General features: G+C 42.2%; 1 protein-coding gene across 2 annotated transcripts; it reads left to right on the top strand.

Moving 5' to 3' along the window:
• Nucleotides 1-786: 786 nt before the first annotated feature.
• LOC130183780 (RNA-binding protein Musashi homolog 1-like) lies at nucleotides 787-25267 on the top strand. 2 transcript variants are annotated; one of them, XM_056399470.1, is made up of 14 exons: nucleotides 787-944; nucleotides 1471-1511; nucleotides 2283-2364; nucleotides 2502-2586; nucleotides 11185-11226; nucleotides 11736-11828; nucleotides 17408-17456; nucleotides 18344-18426; nucleotides 18666-18783; nucleotides 20149-20229; nucleotides 20831-20887; nucleotides 22365-22424; nucleotides 22665-22819; nucleotides 22941-25267. In XM_056399470.1, exons 1-14 carry the CDS (start codon nucleotides 880-882, stop codon nucleotides 22980-22982), a joined length of 1053 nt encoding a protein of 350 aa, XP_056255445.1. In that variant the 5' UTR covers nucleotides 787-879; the 3' UTR covers nucleotides 22983-25267. The 2 variants fall into 2 exon arrangements, with proteins under 2 accessions (XP_056255445.1, XP_056255453.1); XM_056399478.1 differs by lacking the exons at nucleotides 787-944; nucleotides 1471-1511; nucleotides 2283-2364; nucleotides 2502-2586 and adding exons at nucleotides 7145-7167; nucleotides 8130-8208.
• The last annotated feature ends 390 nt before the right edge of the window (nucleotides 25268-25657 follow it).

The following is a 25657-nucleotide window of genomic DNA, read 5'->3' as shown; positions in this document are numbered from 1 at the left end:
AATCATGTCAGATCAAAATACATTATATAACATCATATAAGATCACATCCTGTCAGAAAGCAGGCTCTCACTGACCTCTATGCAATCTGAAACTACAGAAGTGACTCCACTGCCAACTAGCTGAATTTATGTGTGGCTTAATGGGTTGGGAGCAAGTATCCTGGTTACAGATGCCTCATTTCACCTGAGGCCTAACCTGAGGCCTGTTCTGGCTCTACCGGAAGACATAATTTTCCGTTAGTAACACCTGAAATCCTGCTCAGAAATGATGTGGAGCATTCACTAATAAGGGACAGGACATTCGTCAACAATTAAAAACATGATTTGCACAGACACCTACAGTGAATGTTGGCACTGTATGTTATTTAAGTCTTCTGATTTTGCTCATTGAATTTATTTCCTGATCCATTTTCCGTCGTGATGCTTTGATAATGTAGAGAGAAAAGCTACTGTAGATCCCAAGCCATTCAAAGCGCATTAATGGGCCATGCTGTTGTGATCAACCAATGACATGAACGGCGGGGAAACACTACAGAGAGAGCGCCAGTGGCAGCATGAATAAAGGCAGGCAACGTGCTGGAGGGAGGGAGGGAGGTCCGAGGCTGGGGTAGGCTACGGGAAAACGAGGTAGAGGCGGAGTCTCTCTCCGAGCGTGTATGCATGTGTGTGTGTGTTTCGTCGCTCACCCCTCCTCCTTTTAACCACCCCACCCCCATCTCTGCTGCCCCCCCCCCCCCCCCCCCCTCCTCGCTCTCCCTCCCTCCCTCCCTCCCTCCCTCGGCTGCCCGCCCCTGAGTCTGGAGCAGCAGCAGCAGCAGCAGTGGAGCTTCACTGCCTCTCCTCGCCTCACAGTGCGGGAATATACCAGCGGAGAGCAGAATGGACACGGAAGGGAGCCAGAGCAGCCTGTCCTCCGGCACGGACAACTCCCCCCACGACCCCTGGTAACAGCCTCAGCCCGCCCGCCTGCCTTTTGCTCGCCTCTCGGCCCGGTTTGAGTTCACCTTGGACTTTAGTTGAGTTCAGTGCGGGAGCGGAGCCGCGCCGAGACAAAAGACAAGCACGCTGTGTGTGTGTGTGTGTGTGTGTGTGTGTGTATGTATATGTGTGTGTGTGTGTGGGATGGATCCACTCAGCGGAGGAGACACAGACGCACCGCTGCTTTCCGCCTGTTTTTCCCCCTCTTGATTGTTTATTTATCTCGGTTTTCCTCCAGAAGGCCACATTGCAACTTCTCCTCCATCATCTGGAAAATCCTCTCCTTTTTTCCCCTCCTCTAGGGGATTATAACGGCCCGACTGGCCGATTGGTGACTTCGCAACATGGCCGATGCTTTCTTCTTACTTTATTGATGCGATATTACACATAATTCCTCCAGTTCCCCCCCCCCCCCAATTGAATATGCCTGTGTTGTGCTTGAAAGACGCGTGTTATTCTGTGTGACTTACAGCTTCTATTTCTCTCATTCAGCAAAATGTTCATCGGGGGTCTGAGTTGGCAGACAACACAAGGTGAGCTGTCCCGCACGCTACTTTAATAAGTCTCAATGAAAGCCTCCTGTTTACGCCTCTTCTCCTCTACATACATCTGGCTTAATTATAGCTCCCGCATTACCCGCCAGGATTCCTGAAGTTAAGGAGAAACACTGTAAATAGTTAAATCAAAGCCTTCTATTCAATAAGGATCAGCTCTTAGGATTTAGACTCGCCGAGACGCAGGGAGATTAACACTGGAAATGCGTGCACACACAACGACTTGTCTGCCTTTTCCTGTGCACTCATTACAGCGTTAATATCAGAGAAGGGCATTTGTAGTAGAAGTGATCGATTATTCGGCGTTTAAGCAGAAGTTCAGATCATATCGGTTCAACCGCTCTTGTGTTGTTTTCCTTATCGTTGTACTCCGCTGCATCCATTCATTTATTTTAAGACCCATGAGCGCAGGCTGATGCATGAATACAGTTTATTCTTGTTGCGATGGCCCGTGTTATTATCCCACTGCCGCCGCCGCCGCTGCTGCTGCTGCTGCTGCTGTGGCAAAACAGCAATCGTCACCAAGTGTAGCTTTGTTTGCGGGGCCTAATGGGCTGTTATGCTGAATGGCCAGATAGCTCGTGTACAACCACTGAGGGCTGGAGGGACACAAACACAACGTGGTCCGCCCGACCCCATTGTCTCTCTCCAGCCACTGCCAGCACATCACCTCACCAGGGCCTGTACAGGACACGTCTCTCATCCCTGCGTCCATTTAACCGTATTCCCCCTCCTTTGCTTCCTTTGCAGAGGGCTTGAAGGAGTACTTCTGTAAATTTGGCGAGGTGAAGGAGTGTATGGTGATGCGGGATCCCGTTACCAAGCGGTCGAGGTAAGAAGGAGGCGTGTGCGCTCCGCCGTCCTATCACTGGATGCCCCATGCATCTCCATGCACTTCCATGAGGCTGTTTAAGCTGCCGTAGTTTGCATTCTGATGTTTGGACTTGAATAGTTGTTTTTCTTATACAGGGGCTTCGGGTTTGTAACATACGCAGAGCAAGCCGGTGTGGAAAAGGTTTTGGCGCAAAACAGACACGAGCTGGATTCCAAAACGGTGAGTTCTGCCTTTGAAAACATGGATGGTGCCACTAAGTTCTCGTGGGTAACTTTTCCAATCTGGTTTCTGTGTAGCATGTTTTTTCCCCCCTCAGTGCATTTTACCTCCCCACCGTATGGCTTGTAAAGTTGAGGAGTGCATTTTGGAGCAGCCCCCTCCTCCTCCTTCTTCTCTCTGCTCATTTCCCCCTCCAAATCCCGGTTCAGGGCGCCAACATGAAAGCGTTCTTTCTTGGTCTTCATTGCCATGGTTACCTGGGGGACCTGAATGGGGTAGGAGCCCCTGCAAAACCCTCACAGGGTTTATACAGAGAGCTCACAAGTTTTTTCTTCTTCTTCTTCTTTTTTTTCCATAGAAAATAACAGCACCGGTTTTGGTAGTGGCAACTTTGAGAGGAAAAAAAAAGTTTGAGGAAAGGAAACAGTTGTGGCAGTGGTTCCTAAACTGATGTCAGGGGAAGTTTTAGTTGGATTTAAATATCGATGTAGAGGCTGAGGTTTGTGGAGGATGTGTTGGAACAACTACTGTGATCTGGAGTTTCTCTGTGATTTCCCCTCCGACACTACTGACACATGACAATTCAAATGTGTTTACATGGGACAAATCAATTACCAAACAGAGGTCAGAGCACACTATATCTTTGTGTTGAGCTACATGATGTACCTACAGCATGTTGACTTGAAAACACGTGTGAATCCCTGTGTTTTGTAGTTTGGAGAAAGTCAGAGCTGCTGAAGGCTGAATTTAAATATCTATGAAAGTGTGAATGTTGTCGTCTTGGTCATGTAGATTTGTTGTAGGAATGGGGACTGGGTGTGTCTTCGTCAGCTTGTGGCCTGTCCTAACCACTTGTACACACACTCGCACACACACACAATAGGATTATTTGAGAGTGAAAATCGGTGGCACAGAAAGGCAGCAGGGCCCTGGGGTGGAGAAAGGTAGAGTTGGTTAGCTGTTGGAGCAAGCCTGTTGCCGGGGGTGACGCCAGCCACAGGAGACAGTGCTGTAACTGCACAGCCTGATGGGATTTATGTCTCCATAACAACTTCTCTGCTATTTTGCATTAACTTAAGACACTGGGCTTGGTTAGGTAGCAGGACTCTGACACACACAGATAATGTCATGAAAGACCTTTATACTTGTTTGTGTGTGTGTGTGTGACACTAAGATAATATCTGTGTGTTTGCGAGTGTGACGGTTTAAAGCTGTGTTGAATTGAATGGATCTTAGAAAACGAGTGTTGCTGCTTGTGATCTGTCACTGTTTTCAGTGATCTTGGAAGTCATTCTGTGCAACTGTAAATTGCTACTTAGTGAGTTATATTACCTCTTAAAACTAGGTACTGCTGGAGTCCTTGAGAGTCAGACCATGTGTGTGTGTGTCTGTGTGATGGTTTGGAGGCAGAGGTTTTTGGAGGCTCAGCTTGGCAGGCCACTGGTGGGGTTAGGCGTTGCCCTATTATAAACCAAAATACAGCATAAAGCTAAACAATAATAATGTTAACGACCCGAATGCAGCTTTGGTTGCTCAGGTTGTTGTGGTCGCATTGTGTGGGGGAAGCACGCCATGGTACCACTTATCCAAACAGGCGTTTTAAGCAGGGGTATGGTTGCCATTTTGTCGTTCCATTTTGGGAATAAGAGCGTGGATTTTTTTTTTTTCATGTGTTTGCAAATCTGAGATTTGCAAGAGCTACATAGTTAAACACAATAATGACTTCAGGCTGTGTTTTTTTTTAATCGCTGAAAGCCTAATTCTATGACGCTTCATAAAATATAACTGATGTAAAATGACCGAATGTTATACAGCAGCAAAACAGCTAATTCCTAGCTCCAACCACTGTATCAGGTCACACGGTTTCGGTTTCCACTTTTGTTGGAAAAAGATTTTGAATAAAGCCTTTCAAGAGTTAATTTTTTGGTAAAACACACTGCAGCTGCGAGTCAACTGTGGGTCAGACTCTGTGGAGTTGGAGTGAATATTTTTAATAACTTGCCTGGCTTTATGGGACCAGTGTCAACCTCTCTGTAACATTTCCAACACCTGTGTTTTTGATTATTTTCTGTATTTATTTATTTCCATATTTTCAATGCACTTTGCGTCTGCTTCACACCTGGACCCTCCCTCCCTCCACAGTATTGTTTGATCAGCATGAGATATGAGAAAGACGTCCCTCCCTGGAATGAGGAAGAATATTCGATGCTCTGATTATTTTTTTCTTTTTTTGCTGAGCTTTAGGTTTTTGAGAAAAGACGCTGCAAGGCCTGAAGCAGGAAGGTGAGAGGCGAGGAAGGTGTTTGAAAAGGATGTAACAGAGCAACAGGGTGCTGTGTTAGGATGAACAGGGTGAGAAGTAAACTACATTAGCTGGTGCAAGGTCCATTTCACTGGTTACAAGTGGTATTAAACATTTACAGTCCTGTTACATCAACAATTGTCTTATCCACCCTTAGAAAACTAAAGCCAGGGGCTAAATGCTGATTTAGCATTATTATTAGTGTTTACACCTGTGTGCCTAAAAATATAAATTCAACAAATGATGAGAGGTCGTCTTTTGTTTTTGGAGTGAGCTCCGTTGAGGTTGTTGTTTTGGTCGGAGGTTAGATTTCCTGTTAGGGCAGAGTGTGGCCTTAGGGCAGTGGTGTGCTGCTGTATTTCTCTGGACAGAGAAGAAGGGCACAACTGGTATTTGTTTTCTCCGAGTAATACTTTACTGGGACCAGTTACGGGAAGAGGAAAAGCTGAGACCAGATATTCTCTGAAATGTTTCTACTTCTCATTCACGGGGATTAGTGCAGGATGAGTTTAGATTTTGGCGTGCTACTATTTGTTATTATGATTAATAAACATATTTCTTTAGTCATTTTCACAGTGCAGTAGACAGTACTTATGATTTATTCATTCAGTGATGATGCATTATTTTTTTTAAAGGGCAGTGTCCCCACATAAAAATAAATGTAATACTGTATTAACATTACTTAAAAGGAAAACATATTAACAGAAGGGGCTGGCAAAAATAAGGAATACACAGATTATTATTATTATTTTTTAAAACATTTTTTACACGGAGTAAACAGGGATGCTCCTCTGTGTCACAGTAGGTGGTAATTACTGCTTTTGGCACACCCGTCTGTGAACGTACTGTCGTAGTCATCACTATGGTGCTAATATAGCTGCTTTCATCTATAGCCGTGCACTGTAGCAACATATGCTAGCAGCAGCCTCGGTGGACCATTGGCACCACAGTCTGCCAATGTCTCTACTGTCTCAGTCTCTCCTGGTCTAACACCTGGTTAGTGGAGAGCTTAGATGCTAGCAGTAGCTCCTCGCTCTTGACTGGAGATTAGTTGTTAATGCTGACGTGGACAAAACTGGACAGGGGGATGGAGAAGGTGGAGGAGAAGAGAGAGAGAGAGCAGGAGAGAGGAGAGGGAGGGAGGCCCAGCTCCTGTGCTGTAATTAGTATGGATCTGAAAAGCAACTAATCGGATTGAAGGAAACAAACTGGATTGGGCTTCCGAGGTCCATGCGCGGCCTCAGACCCGGGGATAAAGCCTGGACTAGCTATGGAGGTGGATCTAGGGCGCTCTCGCCATGCTACATGTGCACAAACTCACACCACACCAGCACCCGCACCAGCACCACAACCACAACAGCAGCACACGCCCACCCTGGATAGGCGCTCTAGCAGGGTTACAGGGGTAGCGATGGGGTTGGGTTGGGGGGTCCTCATTAGTGGGCTTCGTTAACTAATTACTGTGCCATTGTTCAGCTGTGCAGATTGACCCTGCTGGCCTGAGCCCAAACCAAGTCTCTCTCTCGCTGTGTGTGCATGCATTGACATGCCAACTCCTTTTGTCTCTTCTTCTGTTTATAGCTTTTTGTTTAGCTTTATATTGATTATATTGCCATAATGGGGCAGCCTGTGGTGCCTTTTTTTTTTATCAACGTGGGTGCCATTTTGTTGCAAGAATGTCTTGGCAGGTTGGCCAGTGTGTCAGAGATTGAATGTTTGTATGTGATTTGACACATTATGGCTATACATGTGTTGCTACTGGTTTGGAAGAGGTGGATATATGTGTATATTTCCGCATATTTGCCTACATAATTACATATATGTGTCACTTTGTATACATGTGTTGGTGTTTATGTTTATGCTACATTGTGTGGGTGCTTGTGAGTGTGTGTATGTGTGTATGTGTGTGTGCCTGTGGGGGTAGCACGGGAGCCCCAGTTCCTCTACGGGCCCATCTGTTTTGTACTCTTTGTCCTGTTAATTAATGGAATCAGAGGGGCTGCCTGCTGGGACGGCCCCGCTGCACCGCTACACTGGACAGGCCCACTTTCTCATGGGCTGACTCTGTTTTCCAAATGAATGCCTTCTCTTTCTCCCCGCACTTTTTCTCTTCCACCTCCTCTCTCTCTCTCTCTTGCTCTCTCTCTATCTCTATCTCTCTCTCTCTCTCTCTCTCTCTCTCTCTCTCTCTACCTATCTATCTATTGTTTTGACACCATTTTTTTTATTGTTTTTTTTTTCCAGTTTGTAACACTGGTGGACGTGCTGGGCCACGTGAGGTGACTATTGGTCGTAGATTAGTCTAGCCTTAAAAGCTAAACCACTAAAATCATATTGTAGGCTCTGCCGTCACTATGCTGCTTAGACTGAGCGGAGGTTGGATGTCATGAAGCAGGATGTTAGTCAGACCATTTCGTGAACACTCAGTCATAACTCTTCTGTCTCAGTCTGGGAAGAACAACTTTTTGTCTTCCTAGAAAGGCTTTACCATTATTCATGAGTAGTTACATTTTCACCAGTCTGATTAAGGCTGTTACATTGCAGAGCCACTTCTCAAATGTCAAGCCTCTCTGAAGAGCTATTTCTGAGTGTTGCAAACAGTGACCTGGCTAAGTCATTTCACTTTTTGCTTTGTGGCCTATCTGTCTTCCTCGAGGCTAATCTGCCAGTCTGATAGATGCTTTAGTTTTCATTTATTATAGCCTTCCTCTGGGTACAGCCAGATGTAGAAATTACGTTAGATATGTTCTGTTACTTCGCTGAAGTGGAATGATTTTTTTTAACCGCATGGCATGACTGTAGCTGTAGTAGCACTACTACAGATATTTCATTAGGCCTAACCTAGTCTAGTTGGTAACCTTCTATATTTTAAGGCTGTTTTTTTTTAAGAGCTTCTGATCATTTAAAAGCTATAAAATATTGGTGCTTTGTCAACATGTGTAGTATGGGTGGGCAATTTTATGCTATATACCAGTTAGATTTAGATATTTTATATTGTTTGTATTATGGTATCTGTGTCTTTAATATCTCTGATTTTCTGATGTTGTATCAATGAGATTGTTGTATCAGTGTGTTGGCGTATCTATGTATTTGTCAGGTATTTAATTTGCTAGGCCAAATAATTAACGTCCAGTTATTTTATCCATAAACAGTTTTTCAAATGAGTTTCAACAAAAAATATCACAATATATATCAAATCTGTAATAATATGCATATACTGATACACCTACTCCTAATGTAGAAATGGCGGCGTGAATTGAAGAGGACATGGATCTTACAAATGTGCATTGACTAAGACTAAATTTTATCACCTCATGCAGGTAAATCAGTGTAAAAGCTGTTGGATGTTTGTGTTTGTAGAAACATAGTTTTTTGTTGCGAATATATTTCTGAGTTCACCGTGGTGATTGGTACGTGACTGCAGCCTTGTGTCGAATGTGAGAGTTGGTTTCTCACCGCTGTCACTGTCAGCTCATGGTCTGTGAATCTGCCATATAATCGCCTCAGGGCAGCTCCTGTACTCTAGTCTTGTTAAGACAGTTAAAGGCAGGTGGGCTGACCTGAACACAAGAGGCTGTTACCCCTCAGTGCTTTCAGGTATGAGGAAACACCAGCCATGTTGTCTGCATTTACCCAAGGACTGCTTTGTTAAGTTAGGATGTGTTGTTAGGTTGTTATGTAGTCTTATTACAATAAAAAATACACACAAGAGAAAGTGACACAATGCAATATTTAATGATGATGTGGTGAAGCAGTGTTCCACTGTGATTCTGTCATTGTGTTATGCTTCAGAGGTCACTGCAGCTTCTCCTTTCTCTAATGTTGCTTGTCTTTTGGATTTATGCCATAAAATAAATGCCCAATCTAAAAACGGTTTTGTTCAATGGTACAGGTGGACTGCTACTACTACTTGTACTGCAAAGACCTGTAGTAGATAGAGACGGCTGCTTCTGCACTTGCCATTTACAGCGCTTTTTATCTTTTGCTCTCTTATCGTTTTGATTTCTGTTAAAGGGAGAAAACCACGTGGTACATACGCCACACATCTATTATGTTATATTTGGCAGGTCGAGTAAGAAATGCTGCGTTTCCACTGTTTGTGAGTGCACTCTGCTGTTGCACTGCTGTTGCCGATAGTCACTGGTGGCTTTGCGTGTCCTTGTCACCTTTGTCTTTGTGCTCAGACCAGCTGGAGGTGACGTGACTCTTCTCGTTTTTGTGTCCCTCTTCAAGGTGCAAAGTCCTTCTGCGATCCTTTCCAAGGACGCTGCAGCTGCATCTTAGTTACACAGCATTGTGCCCTCGAAGCAGCGGGAAATCTGTGGCACTTAAAAGGTCCTCGTAGAATATTTGTAGATTTGTCATCAGAAGCAGGGAATTATCGCAGGAAAGAGATGAAAGGATAGTGTGAATATTGAATCAATGCACTCCCTTGCATTGTGTGTGTTGTTCATATTATAAGTACTTGTTTCTGGCTATTTGATAGGCTCCTTTTAGTTGCCAATATCAATTCAATACCTCTGACAGCGGCTGTGTGAGACACAAGGGGTCTTGCTTCACACATCCAATTATTAGAACAAAGATGGAATTCTAAGACCATAATACACCACAAGGTCCTGTGACCTAAAATCATCTCTCTCGTTGGCTTGAGTGAGAATAACATGAGATTCCACACAAATTTAAAATGCCAGGCCAGGCTTTGCATATTTAGCATTATTAAAGGCCAGCTCATTCAAAACTCATTTGCTTCTAATTTTATCTGTAACCTTGACCACTGCTGAGACATTCCACTGAGGAGAAATATGGATACAGTCAAATCTCGCTAATCCAAAATGGGGGTTGTCTGGATTTGTGAGATTTAAAAAATATATATATCCATCAGAAATATATTCAGAATATTAAATGCTCATTTTGGATTCCACACTGCCCTGAAATGTCTAAAATACATTTAGTTGTGTCTCAACACACAATTCAGAGAATGTACGTATTCACGTCTGACTGTGTATTTTGCTCCCTACGTCTGTTTGTTTGGCTGGTGTGTTTGGATTTTTTGGGGCTCGCATAAACAAGGATCTACTATACATACTCGCAGATTTGCATACGTTCTATTTCTGGACTTGTAGGCCGTCAGATGGTTCAGACTTAGAGGCTCAGTGTAATAACTAATTCTGGTTTGTTAACAGTGTGATAATTCATTGATGCCCAGAGGGAAATTCACTTTGCACAAGCACAGGATCAGCTACTAACATATCCGGAGCAGGTAGAGATTTTGTGTCTCTGTTAAAGAAACTTAAGCATGGTGTCCCTCCAAGACTCAGAAGGAACATGAAAAACACTTGTTTTGAACACTTGTTTTGAACACTGATTTTTGTTTAACCCCTTTTTAAGCTTTATATCTGTTTGGGGTCCTGGAGATCCAGGGCCCTCTGTAACTGCTCAGAAAACATATTTTACATTGTTTGATCAGCTTGATACCTCATGACATTTAAGAATTTCTTATATTTTGAAACGATGACGTGTTGAAAAGTCTGCATTTCTACTGTGGGGTATTAGAGATCCCAAACTTAAAGCATGGTTAAGTGCAATGGATTTTCATATGCTCTACGTGTCTGATTGGTGTTGACAGTTCTTTTTATACATCACTACTGCTGCCAAATCCTAAATAAGTCTAATTGGATTTCTGTTGTTGGAGTTTTAAAACAGGCTTCAATGGGTCTATTTGTGATCCCAATCATATGTAGATAATATATTGTACATCTCTTTGTCCATGAATGACTTTTTGGGAAGCTAAAGAAATGTGTATATTCATTAATGCATGACCCATATAATTCTGAGTAATTAGGTGTAATTCTTGCTTTTGTAAAATGTGTAAGCCAAGCCCAGTTTGTGTCAAAGGGAAGGGTTACCCCTTGAATACTTTTGTACAGAAAGTAGATGGAAAGAAAAATATATTAATTGGTTACTTTTGAAAAAAAATATTGGTTAATTTTACATGTATTATTTTTTAGAGATACCTGACTGGGTTCTGCGAGACCTCAAACAATGATGACATAAAACAAATGTCAATAAAACACAAGGGTTAAAATCATGACTGTTGCACATTTCTAATAGAATCTCCTAACTATCTGTAATACAGTAGTGCCGACCTACTACAATCATCACAGTTCATCACTCATCATAACTGCAATCAAATTCACACCAGTGCCTTCTTTAAATATGTATGTCATTACAATAAAATTTGTAAAAACCACTATTATGAATTTTTAAGACTTTGTTATCTCATCTCTCCCCTACAGATCGACCCAAAAGTGGCGTTTCCCCGCCGGGCCCAGCCTAAGGTGAGTGCACCATGAAGAGGTTAATGGCAAGGAGTAGTGATGATGTCATGTGTCACCCCTAATCACTCAGCTCTGGTTGGCTGGGATTAGAGTCAGACACGTGACAAAAGAGGAGCGGCAATCCACATGTCCAGCCTGACATCGTGGCCCCGTACCCTGAGCCCACCCCACCCCACCCCCACACACCACCACACCCCAGCACCCCGACCATCAGCAGCCAACATCTCACGCACACACACATGTGCTTGTGTCTGTCCTGGCTCACACATGAATGAATACTCACACACAGCACTGTAGACACACATGCACACACACCTTTGAGCTCTACATGTAAAAGAGCGACAGACTTAAACCGAACTGAATTAGCTTGAATGCTCAGAAGAGCTTTCAGAAACCTCTGAGATTAGATAAACACCAACAAACACAGAGTCTCTTTATCACAGGCATCTTCCCCTCTGCCTAATGTGATTAGAGGTAAACGATGCCTTCTTCTTCTTCTCTCTTGCTAGCTGGTGACCAGGACAAAGAAGATCTTTGTCGGAGGGCTGTCAGTCAATACCACCATCGAAGATGTGAAGCAATACTTCGACCAGTTTGGAAAGGTGAACTATACACAAATCTGGTATCTATTTGTAGCCATCACGCTCTGTGACAAGCTCCTGTCTTTCAGACTCTCTAATGCAGTGGCTCCTAACCTTTTTTTTTCCTTCTGGTGTCCCCTTACAGTCACCAGCCGTTGCGTTACAGATGTGGTCATTTGAATTGATTTTAATCTGGATTAAAAGTGGATAAAATAATTACTACACTGTCTGGTCATTTTGGTTCAGTTTGGTTAAGTTTGCATTCGTACTACTTCCACTTTTGGCAGAACCTGAATGTTTCAACTATTTATCCATTACTTTTAGCTATTTAAAGCATTTATCCATTAGCTAGCTTACTGTTAGCTAAATAGTTCAACCATTTTTCCTTTTTACATAAGCTATTTCAATCATTTATCCATTAGCTATTTGAGCTAATGGATACATCATTACTTTTAGTTAGCAATTTTATATATTACTTTTAGGATAATTACTTCAACCATTTTCCTTTTAACTGTTTGACTGTTGAACCAATTATCTATTACCATACGCAAACTATATCCATTATATGACCATTACTTTTAGCTATTTCAATCATTGATCTATTAGCTAACTATTATTCGTTTCTCTCGGTTCCCTACCCGCTTACTAACTAGTTTTCATGCACATTTAGTTGCATCTAGTGGTGTTTAGATGTCATAACTGACTCAATATGTGGACACACATTTTGTAATCAAATCCAAATTTCTGTTTTATCAAATTAGTTGTGCTACTCCACAGTCTTGCCACATACCCACTAGCAAGTTCCCCTGGTTAGGAATCACTGCTCTAATGGACCTTTGATAAATTATACTCATCTTTTGACTGTGTCCCTTTCATATATTTCATCTTTTCTCTGCACATTTACAAAGAAATGATTGTTTTACACCCTTTGTTTTGCTCAGTTTCCCCCTTTCACTTGAGTCGATGCGTGACAAAAAGTGCAAAACGGATCTAATTTCAGAGAAAAGGTGGTGAGAAAAAGGCCAGACGCTGAAAGTGAAAGACAGGACTGAAAGAAGAAAGAATTAAAAGAAAAGAAAGAAAAAGCCGTCTGGTCATTGATGATCTGATGATCTGCTCTGCCAACTAAAGCATGAGTTAGTTTGTTAGTTTATCTCTTTTGTTAGCTGTTTCCGATCACATCTTGGTGTTTTTACCGTCTACATTTGTCCTGCTCAGCTCCTTTGAATGAAATTTGGTGAAAGGCAAACACATGCTGTGGAGACAGATGAGTGGACGGGGAGAGGGAGGAAGAGAAAAAGCGGCGAGAGGAGGGGAAGAGAAGAGGGAGATGGCGGGGGACTGAAAGGGAAGAAGAAACCCCCCATGGAGAGAGAGGGAGGGGAACTCGGAAAGGGTTGAAGGGCAGAGAAAAGGAGGAATGTTGAGATAGTGAGGAAGAAAAGTGGCTATGAAAGGGAAAAACACCAATCTGATGGGCCATAAATGTATGGAAGTAACTATCGTGCATGAAATGTTGGGTTACTTTTTAGCTAACAACACTTCGGGGGGTTTGGGAGTGCGTTTGAGTGGAGTTCAGGCTCTTCAGTATTAACTAATCAAATGCAACAGCTGCTCCTGTAACAGCCCCCCACCTTACCCAAAATCAGTACATCAGACATCAACTCCCCTCCCATCCCGCACATACACACACCCTGCTCCAGTCCCTCTCAGCTTGTTGCCGTGGTGACCTGCTTTTGCCCATTGTCCTGCTGTAATCCAATGTTTTTTTGTTTCCTTTAAAAAAATGCGTGAGAAGTGTGTATTTGCATGAATGGAAAGAGGGGTGTGCGTGCTTGTGTGTGTTTGTGTGTGTGTGTCTGTGTGTGTGTGTGTGTGTGTGTGTGTGTGTGTGTGTGTGTGTGTGTGTTTGTGTGTATGTGCATGAAAGTGTGACAGTGTTATCGTTGAGGCTGCGAAGGGAGGCGAGCTTGCATACATTTGTCCTGATACAGACAGACAGTAAGACTCACAGCCAGTGATCCACTTGTCAAAAACGTGAAGTGTGTGGTTTGGCTGCTCTTGGTGAGCAGGACTGTCTGAAATGAGCATTGCTTCAGGATGTAGGCCTAATGGGTTGGAAGAAATTAACAGCACGAAGCTCCTTCTGCCTCGTGTCTGGCTGTGTTTTTCTCTCAGTTGGCCTCTGACTCGTGTTTGGGGTATTACCATATTTCAGGTGCTATTTTAAATTTAAATAATGTCTTTATAATTCTGGGTCGTGAATCCTGTTCTGCCTGGATTACGCGTGTGACCAACTCATTGTAAAGTGGATGTTGTGACATGTGTCATGTTTCCTGAGTGCGTTGCGTTAAAATGGCTGCAGCACTGTGCCGAATCAGTTCTCCCTGGTGATTACGGACACTCATATCTAAGACAACACTCCCTCCACAGGATGAGGGGATATTTGGACTGTTTGGACACGTGAGACCAAAGCTGTATCATGGATAGCGCCAATCCCACAGTGCATTCCTGCTGAGCAGGAGGTATTTCTTGTTTATTATCTGAGCCTGGTTACAAGGTGCAGGTTAGGATGGAGTAGGAGTCAGTGCCCTGTTTATTTTCATACTGTGGCACCGCCTTGCAAAGGAAAACACAGAATGCACTATGCATTTTCTGCAACTCTTTGATACGTGCTGAAGTTTATTTTTTTGAAGGATACTTCTGAAAGCACACCTACGCAAACTTCATTAGACTGGACAGAAATGGCGGCTTAGTTGACACATCAGGTGTTTTGGACCAAACCGAGGCGTCAAAGGCATGTGTTTATGTGTGGTTTCCCTAACTGAACAAATCTGAGCTCCTGTTGCTAAATGTCGGTGGGCCAATAAGACCACAGCAGCCATGTTTGTATGAGAAATAAGTCTGAATCTTGAGGTGGAGGTCTTGTGATCCCCCCTCAACTTGGTGGAGAGCTGAGAACACCTCCCTTCTTTCTGACGGTGACGCTGAATGTAGAGCCTGTGTGGATCAGAGAAATGTGTTTTAAACTGGAAATCAGGCATGCAGTTTGGTAATTTGATAATTAGTATTTCAGGCATTTTGGTCACACAGTCAATTATGTTTAATCCTAAGGAAATCCCTGTTTTCGAGCCTTTCATCCTGCCTCTCGGTACCACATTCCTGAAAGTGCCTTACATAAAAAAAAAAAAAACTACCATTAAACCCCCCCCCCCTCCTTTTAAACTCTTTCAAAATAAAACGAGAGAATATGTGGAAGGAAGGAAGAAGTGGATAAGATGAAAAGTGCAGCATGTGGACAGGGCAGACGGGAAAAGTTGGGACTCCACTCACCCATGTGAGCTGGCGATTAGGAGGCTTGACTGAACACTTTGTCTGCTGGCCTGTTTAGAGAGAGGGATGGCTGCAGAGTGAAAGAGGGAGATGTGAGGAGACAGCGGGGAAAAAATGTAAATGCCACCTTTCATAATCTTGGAAAAAAAAAGTGTAATGGACTTGCCAGCAAACACTTGTTCGTCCGACAATAACTGTATGCTTCACTAAAAACTGGATATTTTTAATGCTGCGCTCTGAAAGCTGCACAGTTAACCCTGGTCTCGGTACATCTGAGAATGTCAGAACTTCATGAGAATATGACCTTAACTTTTCTTCACTCTCTGCATGCATGCTGAGTAGTTAGCGACTGAGCCGCTGCTAAGCCAATCTCAGACCCCCACAGCTATCCAATCAGATTGTCTTACAGCACCCTGGGCAGTGGACATTGGAGATCGTCTTCTTATTGGTTTTGGCAAGGGCAAGGGGCTGGTGTGCGACCACAGCATAAGCTCACACACGTGACAGAATCGCTTGCAAGTCAGCACACCATTGTATTCTCGTGGAGGACAATTAGGCTAACCGTATTAGCTTGACCGTACAGCACATTAGCTTTTTTGTGGCTTAAAAAATTTGGCCTCAGAGCGGCACAACTCAAAAGCTCCTCTGACCAGTCGTGCTAACCAACCCTCCAGAATAGATGCTGCTAATGCTAACAGGATGGCTAGCTGTGCATGTAACTCTACTCTTATGATAACATGTTGGCCTGCAGCTGTCTACTTACTGTCCTGTTCCCTGGCTCTCTGCTCTGTCATTGGGTTTGGACGACCGGAAGGGTTCACGGCATAGGGGGATAAAAACTGAATGAAGGACAGAAAGAGGAGGGGGTTTGTTTGTGTGTGTGTGTGTGTGTGTGTGTGTGTGTGTGTGTTCCAAGCTAACATTGACAAGGAAGAGAGTTAAAAGGGTCAGGGAGGCTGTGGAAGGAACCTTGATCCTCTCCATATTCATCATTTGACAAGAAAAAAATCAACTTTTTCACATGCACAGATCTAATCTTAATCAGACTGCAAGACGTGTGTGTGTGTGTGTGTGTGTGTGTGTGTGTGATCTGAAGTAAAGGTTAGAAATCGGATGGCCTGGTCATCCAGAGGCCTCTGCCACTCATGTTACACTGGTTTGAGTTTCAGTGCTTGCTGCCTAATGAAAATAGCAATGTAGTCATACTCCACTTGTCTCCATGTGTGAAGGCTGTTTTGCAGATTTTTGTGAATGTTTTCGTAATAGTTTTCTTTTTGTTTGTATTTTTTTTCTTTTTTTTTTCCTGGTTAACAGAAAACACAAGTTATTTCTATAGTGATCCCAGGCCTTGGCTTCCCTGCCTCCCTCCTCATGCCGTCAGAGCTCGAGCAGAAGCTGCTAACTTTCCTGCCAGTGAAGGACAAGTGAAGGGAGGGAGGAAAGAGGGTGGAAAGGGGGAGGAGGAGGAGGAATATGAATAGGGCAGTGGAGTGAGTGCAAAAAGGAAAGTGGAGGGAGAAGCAGAATAAAAGGAGAGCATGTTGACAAAGACCCCGGTTCACTTTGTTCTCTACTCTCTGATCCAAAATATTCATTGACAGATTTTCTGTCCTCTATCAAAACTTTCCCGTCTATCTTTTTTATCACCCCATTATTCATCACTGTTTCGCTTTCTCTCTTTCTCTGTCACATGCTTTCTCTCCCTCTCTTTTTCCCCTTTTCACTCCATTCTATTCATTGAAATGAGTTGGGGTGGGGGGTGGGAGGGGGGCAAGTTCTTCTAATTGAAATTCTTTACAGGGTCTCCATGGGAATAGCAAACTTTGTGGTGAGGGAAAGAAAGACAGCAAGGGTGAACGAATGAAAGGGGGGGGGGGACAGAGACAGAGCAAAGACTGGGAAAGAATTTCCTCCAGTGCCTCATGAACAGGGAACATTCACTTCTTTTTCACGTTGATAGATTGTATTTCATTTTATTTTTATACAGCTCCCTCCCGTTTCCCCATCGCTCTCTTCCTCTTGCTGCCTCTCATTCTTTCTTTTTCTTTTCTCCTTTGTCACCTGTCACCCCTCCCTCTCTCCCCTCCACCCTCTCCATCTGCTTTACCCTCTTACTCCAATGCTAAAGAGGGACAATGGCACCCCATGCTGTGTAATGATGTGTGTGTGTGTGTGTGTGTGTGTGTGTGTGTGTGTGTGTGTGTGCGTGTGTGCGTGCATTAATACTGTATGTCGTAGCTCATCTATTCTTTGCTTTGTTCTCACAGGTCGATGATGCCATGCTTATGTTTGACAAAACAACCAACAGACACAGAGGTATGTAGTTATAGTCACACGTTATGTTAAAATGTGTTGGTATACTAAGTGACAAACCCAGGAACATGTCCTCATGAACGAAAGAGTGTAGGTGATTCTCCACAACAACAAAAAAAACAAAACAAAAAAAAAAAACGAGAATATTTCTCAAATCACAGTCTTTTGTCTTTCCTCTTCTTTGGCCTCCCCCTGTTCAATTTATCTCTGTCCTCTCTCAGTGAGTCAGAATTGCAGCGCCCGCTGAGGGTCGCGATACAGGGTCAGGATGCTTGCAGGCGAGGATGTAACTTAATGAGACAAGTGAGGAAAGAGGGAGAAGGAAAAGAGTCGGCCAGAGTTAGAGGAAGTGGGTGTGATCATTGGTAGAGGACAGTAAATCTGGGCTCAGCTTTTGGTGAACCACGCCCCATCCCATCCCTGCTCCTCCATGATGCCAACACCTGACTGACAGGCTCATACTGATGTTGTCAGCTGCTTGCATTAGGAATGGTTGCTAGGCAAGGCAGAGGAGCATATTGAAGGGTGGATTGCAGTCACTTGTCAATTTTGTATCCATGTAATCGACCTTTACAATCTTGTGCTCTGCTGCAAGATTTGATCTCATCTCTCCTAACAGTCATATTATCGGCTCATATCCAGAGCTGTGAGTTTGCTGGATGCTGGATCCAGTAAAATTCTATAAATATATTGCTTCTTTAACGCTTACTAGAAATAAAAATTCAGTTCCTTTTACAACATTTTCTTCTTGGGTATAATTACTGAGAAATGGGGCTTTGGGGTCTCTTCTACATATGTCTTTGTAACACACCACAGGACACAAACATCACAAACATGAACAATCAGAGAGGTCACGTGTTGGAATAAATGTGTGTTTATGTGTCTTCCAGGCTTTGGCTTTGTTACCTTTGAGAATGAAGACGTGGTGGAGAAAGTGTGTGAGATCCACTTCCACGAGATCAACAACAAAATGGTACACATCAACCTAGAGGTTTCAATATAATAACTAAAAGATATTTGATGATTAAATCTCCAATACATGTTCAGTTTATGTCATATACTAAATGATCCAAAACATTATATTATTATGTTAGAAGGATCTGCTTGAGCTGCATTTAGTTTTCTAAAGCAGTGTTGTAAAATGTGGAGTTTATGAATCATGAGTCTGAGTATCAGTTAACATTAAATGAACATTTCCTTCCTATGTTTAAGGTGGAATGTAAGAAAGCCCAGCCCAAAGAGGTGATGACGCCGACAGGCTCAGCCAGAGGCCGCTCCAGAGTGATGCCTTATGGGATGGACGCCTTTATGCTGGGCATTGGCATGCTGGGTAAGATCCCAAATCAATATAAATGAAGTTGTGGTTTAGAGCAGAAGCTTAACACAACATAAACACTGAAATGTCCATTTTATGAAATAAATTTTTACATAATGTCACAATTACTAATGTGTTTAATCATATAATTAAAGAGTATTTTGAATTATTACTGGAAACAATGTCAAAAATTCAAATTATTATTCCAAAATACAGGCCAATTTAAACAGACCAAAAGAAAAGTTTGATGGCCATCTGACAGAGGCTCAGTTATAATACTTTCTGGACATTATCTTGCTGATCTCACCTGAAGAGCAGCACCGTTAATGTGTGATAAATTTAGCCTTAGACCACTTTAGTGCTCTTTCCACGTCAATATAACTCATCATGTTAACAGTGTCTTCTACGCCTCCTCACATGGAGTATTTCTTGATTTCATCCATGTACTGTTGAAAAAAAAATCCATCTGACTTAATCTAAAATTCTTTATTTGTTTGATAATGTTCTCTGAGCTGATTCTCAATGTGCACATCTACAGTGGACAAAACAATGATGTATTTAAAATTTAGAGGTCACACACTGAAGGGCGACACAGTTCTACACACTGGAGTAAAATACCACTCCAAAGAGACATTGAGAGAAGAAAACTGAGTGCTGCACTAGTGTCATCTGCTGCTGTTTGGCTCCCTCTACTGGACATTTGAGATTGTACTGTACTGTTGTCGTCATAGTCTCAAGTCAATCACGTCAGGTTCGGTTTGTCGTAATTGGTCTTTGGTGACCCTGACCCTTGCAGAAATACGAGGGAAAAATATATTATGACGATAATATGCTTTAATCATATGTCCCCATGAGATGAGTTGATCCAGAGCTTCATTTTAAACTCAAAATATTCTGATTGAAATGAACTCAGAAAGAGAAAAAGAGAACCTACACACCTAAATATCATGTAATTCATACTTTTAACGATAATGTACGTTTCGTGACATCACATGCCTTGGATACTTAGCATACTTGCTGCATCAGCGCAGACACAAATGGCTGATGGGAGATTGGTCAGCTAAAGCTCTCTGCAGCATGTGAATATATGGTTGCACAATCGAGGGACCAATTGTATTGACTCACTAATTTTCAAAATGAATATGACAAAAATCCTAATACTAATAACCAAATTGTCTTTAGGTAAAAGTAGGTGCCCTATATAGGTGCTTCTCACAGTATAAGCTAAAAAGAGATTGAATTCACCACATGCCGATGGTTTAGTGTCCGTGTGCTCATTGTTTTTTATGTCAACAGATCATTCTTTCAAAAAGTTCGTCTTCATGTATGTTTATCCAGCCAAATTAACAAAACCAATGATTTTCTCTCCCTTTCTAACAGGCTACCCAGGTTTTCAGACTGCTACCTACACCAGTCGCAGTTACTCTGGAATTGCGCCCGGTTACACTTATCAGTTCCCGGGTAAGTCTGTCCACACATTACACCGAGTTCACACTGTATAGCTCTGCGGACAGAGAGAGAGGACAGGCTAAAAGGATACAGGCTGCGGCACATAGTTGATTCAGCTGTGAGCACCGGGGTCATGAAATGTGTATGAACTACAAGACCCATGTGGATTACACACACATATAAGATTAATACCATCTTGATCTCAGAAGAGTCTTTGGCTGCTTGTGGATTTTTAGAGTTTGATTTTTAAAGTGTTCTTGCTGTTTTTGTTTGAAACCTTCCTCCTCTAAAATATCTCCTCACGTTTCAAATCTCAAATGTTGATCTCTGTGCTTTGATTTGTGATATTTGCCTGTTTTCCTCTTATATTCTTCTGTGTTTATTTTATCTACTTATGTAACCCCCATTCATTTGGCTGTGTCGCCCCTCCTTTTCCTTTGCTCCAACCTTCCTGCCCTTCCTCAACGTGGATTTGTAACTTTCTGTGCTTGTGCGTCCATGTTAGCGTTCTCTTGTGACTGCATGTCTGTGTTTGTGTGGCTTTGTAGTCTGGCTGGTGGATGGTGACTGTATTTATAAAAGCGCTCTCTCTCTCGACCTTCTTTGTTTCTAGAATTCCATTTAGAGAGGACCCCCCTCCTGACATCATCCCACCCCCCTGAGCTGGCAGGTCAGTGGTTTCTCACTCCCTCAAGGGCCCCGAGAGAAAAAAAAAACATTTAGGATATTTAGAAACAGAGAGTAGGAATGAAACTGCTGTGCGTTTGGTGTCACTGCTGCTAAATACAGTAAACCTGGATGACAGAATCTTCATAGACGTACTGTAAAAGCTAAAGCTTCGCTGACCAAGGATCAGTTTGGCTTCACACGTTTAAGGCTGCATTTTCATTGTAATGTTTACTCCTGTTTTACATTTGATATGAGGTGTAGATTCGTACAGACATGAGAGTTTCAGTCTGAACATCTGAGTGTGTCTCCCAAAATGTCAAACTATATCTTTTGGCTTTATGCAAAGTGACTGTTCTTGTGATAAGAATAATCAGGTAGTTTACTGTAACAATAAACCATTTCACTCGGGGGTATAAAATGAGTAGAAAGTATTTGTAGTTTTGTTTGATCCTTCCAGGGTATTTTATTTTTTCAGTCGTTGTGAAAACGCATCTTTAAAGAAATCTGTGATGCTGTGGCATCAAATGATCCTTTAAACTTCCAATGAGCTTTCTGTCTGTGAATCCTGGGGTCATGTTCACAAAGTGTCTAAAGCTCAGAGCAGGAGAATGACTTTGACAGACTGAACTCCCAAACTAAGAGATGGTGTTGGGAAAAGGGGTAAAAATTAAATTAGAAATTACATTTAATTAAAAAGAAATTAAATAATAATTTAATGTAAATAAGATAACAAATTGAAATGGGAATTGATGTTACACATTTCACATATGAAACAGTAAAATATTCAATATTAAAATCTGCTTTATTTATTTTTTTCATTTGGTGATCCACAAATGGTGGCTCTGAGTAGCATTAATACATTTTTGTTTGAGGCATCATTCTCACATCATTGTTGATAGGTAATTTGATTCTTAACCGTACATCAAAATATACATTTAAAAGTATCTGCAGTATTTGACTGATTGTGAGCAGGTTTTGGGAACACATGACTCTGCAGGACGCCTCGAACTTATCTCAGAAACAGACCTGCTTTTAGTGCTACAATGATTTGTGAATAACTCTCATCCGAGTCCTAAAGTTTGAACTTTTTATGAGTCCCACATGTAGCCTTAGGATATTTTGTGAATATGGCCTCTGATCTACAAGCAGCTCCTGCAGCTCTGCCTTTATACTGCCATCTAATGGCTTTAAGTTGTACTTGCCTCTTTATTTGGAAACGTCATCCTCCTTGTTTTACTCAGTAACATTATTTTTTCCATGGTTAAAGAGACTAAAGTTCAGTGTGTTTTGATGTTATTTTATTTCGTTGATGCAGTTGGTTTTTGGATTTTACCCCCTCCACCAGTTGGATTGAAATCAGATGACAGATGTGTGAGCAGATGTTGACACTGAGCTGTAGTTTGTTGCTTATGATTTGATATGAGAGTGATCCACAGTGAGTTGTGTGTGCAACAATGTGGTTTGTCTTTAATCCTCAGCCATTCCGCTGACTGCATATGGACCAATGGCAGCAGCCGCAGCAGCAGCAGTAGTTAGAGGTACGTGTGTGTGTGTGTGTGTGTGTGTGTGTGCGTGTGTGTGTGAGAGAGAGTGTGTATGAGATATGTTGAGAAAAACCCATGTGTCTACTTGTGCATATTTGTAAACTTGCCTTAGGTAGAGGTTGTACAATAGCCTGCTTGGACAAATGAAAGAATATTTTTAGACGTGTGTGTGTGTGTGTGTGTAGAAAGCCCTCTAGTGTTGTTGAAGCCTGACTTGTCTCCTCTGTCTTTTAGGCTCCACCCCTTCACGCACAGCTGGCTTCCTGGGCACCAGCAGCCCTGGACCAATGGCTGACCTGTATGCTGCAGCCAATCAGGACTCAGGAGTCAGCAGCTACATCAGCGCCGCTAGCCCTGCCCCTAGCACAGGGTTCGGCCACGGTCTAGGGGTAAGTGACACACACACATACACCCCCTCATACACACATTGAATACATGCATAGATGCACTTATGTATTCACAAAGCAAAGAGAAAGTATTCACTCTCTGTCACTCTCTGTGTGTCCTCAGGGTCCTCTGATTGCTACTGCGTTCACTAATGGCTACCACTGAGAAGACTCAGGTCACTGAAGATGGGAGGGCTTCTCCTCTGCTGATGAGCCAATCACAATGCTGGCTGCCCACTGATGGCACAACCTGATTGGCCGGCCACAGGCTCTACCGGGCCCTCCTGGGTCCCTGTGGCTCCACCCACCGACTGAATATCTTTTTAAATCCTGAACTCTTGTTTTGATGTACTAATCTCACTTCAACATAACGTCCCCTTCTCTCCTCTTTTGTCCTCATGTAGTCTAATAACTAGATTCCACCCACTGTTATCCTTTCTTTTGAAGCTGAGAAAAGAAAAACTGAAAAAAAAAAAAAAAGAAAAAAAATCTCAGAGGAAACATTTGTCATCTTCGACAAAGACACAGAGGACTATTGAGTTTTTTTTGTATTATTATTATTTTATTTCAATGTGATAAGTCGTTTCATCATGATCCTTCAAAGCTGTTACTAATGTGACCAGAGAGAGAAAAAGCCGTGCAAGATGGGTCATTGTCTGAAAACCATTTTTAACAAAGGAAGAACAAATCCAACAAAGTCCTTTTTTTTAAAACTCAAGCTTCACGGAAACACGGAAAAAAACTAAAATGTATATTTTGGTAGTCTTTAAAAACAAAACCTTTGTAATATTGTTATTAATATTGACATAATAATGATAATCTGTAAGGTATTTTATTCTGTAATTGGTTTTAAAGCAATGTTTTTATGTCTTCCTGTAAGATATTGTACATAGACGTTGGGGTGGAGGGGTGGGGGGTGGAGGGGTTACTGAACCGGCTGGCATGCCATTGGTTGGTTTGGAAAGGGTTAACAGCAGGATGTCATCTACTACTTTGTGTGGTCATCTCACTTCTTTTATCAGTATGCATATGGTATATGTGTACGTTGTTGGCCAGTCCGCTCCAGCGTCGCCTCAGTGACGATAACTGTCGAGAGCTTCCGGGGAGTTTTTCTGGCATATTCATTCAGTTCAAAAACTTTACAAAGTCACGGCTTTGTTTTCTTTGCTTCTCGAAAAAGCAACCTTGACTTCATAGTTTTAACACCATGATGAACCAGATTTCTTGTATCTTCATGAAAACAACTCCAGACTAAGATGATGGACTACAGAAGAATAACACCTTCAAACAGGAAAAATCAGGGGTTCACGGGGTTGGGGGCTGACTTGACTTCTTCTTTTTTGAAAATATTATATATATTTTTTTGTGCGATTCACTTCTTAATGTTTTTTTGTTTATTTTCTTTCTTTTTTTTTAATTCTTTTATGCGGTGTTCTCCACCGTGAAAACAAATGAAGGACATTCTCAGAGAAGCAATTGTAGAAAACATCACGGTCATGTTCTGTCCTCTTATCACTATTGAAGGTGCATGTGATTGCGTCTGAGTGTGTGTGAGTGAGTGTTGTGCGCATACATCAAGGTGTAATATGGAACTACTTTTGGCAACGAAGGAGCATTTCGATTGCCTTTTTTTGGTACTGAAAAAAAAAAAAAAAAAGATTGCCCTGTTCCATTTTGGCTCATCTGCTCCTCTCCCCTGCCTCCCTCCCATTTCATATTTAGTTTTAATAAATTTGTGCTCCTCTGGAACTGACATATTATTATTAATATACAGTTGCTGCTCCGTGTAGTGGTGAACAGAGGGGGTTTGGGCAGGTAACCAGAAATGGAACAGGGTCTCGCTCCCAGTGGGCTCTGATACAGGACCTCAGTACAGACAACACTGGCTGGCAGGAAAAGTCAGAAAGCTGGAACAAATTCAACATTTAAAAAAAAACAAGCAGGCTGTTTGTTCAGCCTTCTTGCTGCAGCCTGTTTGATGTTCAGCACAGCAGAAAACTTCCTGATCCAGCCAGTCGTTCCTCTGTCAGACCGCCTGGGACACAACATAAAACTACTGCTGGACACCAACACTGTAACTTTTTAACTTACAATAAAGCAATAAGTTATTTTTTACCTTACAAATGAAAATAGTACTATTATTGGTAATAGCAGACGACGTGTGGATAATTCTGCGGCATTAAGACTTATTTTCAGAAAAAAAAAGAACTATATTTTTCTGTTTTGAGATCTTGTTCCCCTTGTATATTGATTTTAATGATGTCTTTTTGTTGTGTTGATGTAAGGAAAAGGGCCAATGCTTTGAATGGAGCTTGTAGCTCTACATGAGCTCAGTTAAAGTTTAAGTTTTGGGCTGTCCTCTGCCAAGCTTTACAGCAATGCTTTTATTTTTTTTCCTTGTTTTTTTCTGACAATTTCAATTTTAAAATCCTAATAAATTATTCTAAAGCATTTGACTGATTGTTTTGTTTTACTATACATTTGACTGTATATACAGGCATACTGATGTCATACATTTTGACCAGTGATGGCATCACAATCTTAGGTTCAAAAATGCGACTTTGGAATTTCCAAATGGCCTTTTTTTAATTTTTATAAACGAATTTGACCTAAATCTCCCCTTTGTAGGAATTTATGAATTTGGCGACTCCTGGTGGAAGTAAAAAAAAATGACACCCCTCCCCAGGGGGTTTTGACCTGGAGATAATGTGCATGGCTTTCTAGCAAAAGTTCTGCTAAATTGAACTTTGACCCCAAATGAGCGTCCAATGGGATTCTGCCGTTGATGAGAGGTGGAAATTAAAGTCTCAATTATCAGTAAGGATACCTGGTTAGGAAATG

This window comes from Seriola aureovittata, chromosome 2 (assembly GCF_021018895.1).
Source record: "Seriola aureovittata isolate HTS-2021-v1 ecotype China chromosome 2, ASM2101889v1, whole genome shotgun sequence".
NCBI lineage: Eukaryota > Metazoa > Chordata > Actinopteri > Carangiformes > Carangidae > Seriola > Seriola aureovittata.
The sequence above is the reverse complement of the archived record's forward strand: the minus strand, read 5'-3'. Positions and strand labels throughout refer to the sequence as shown.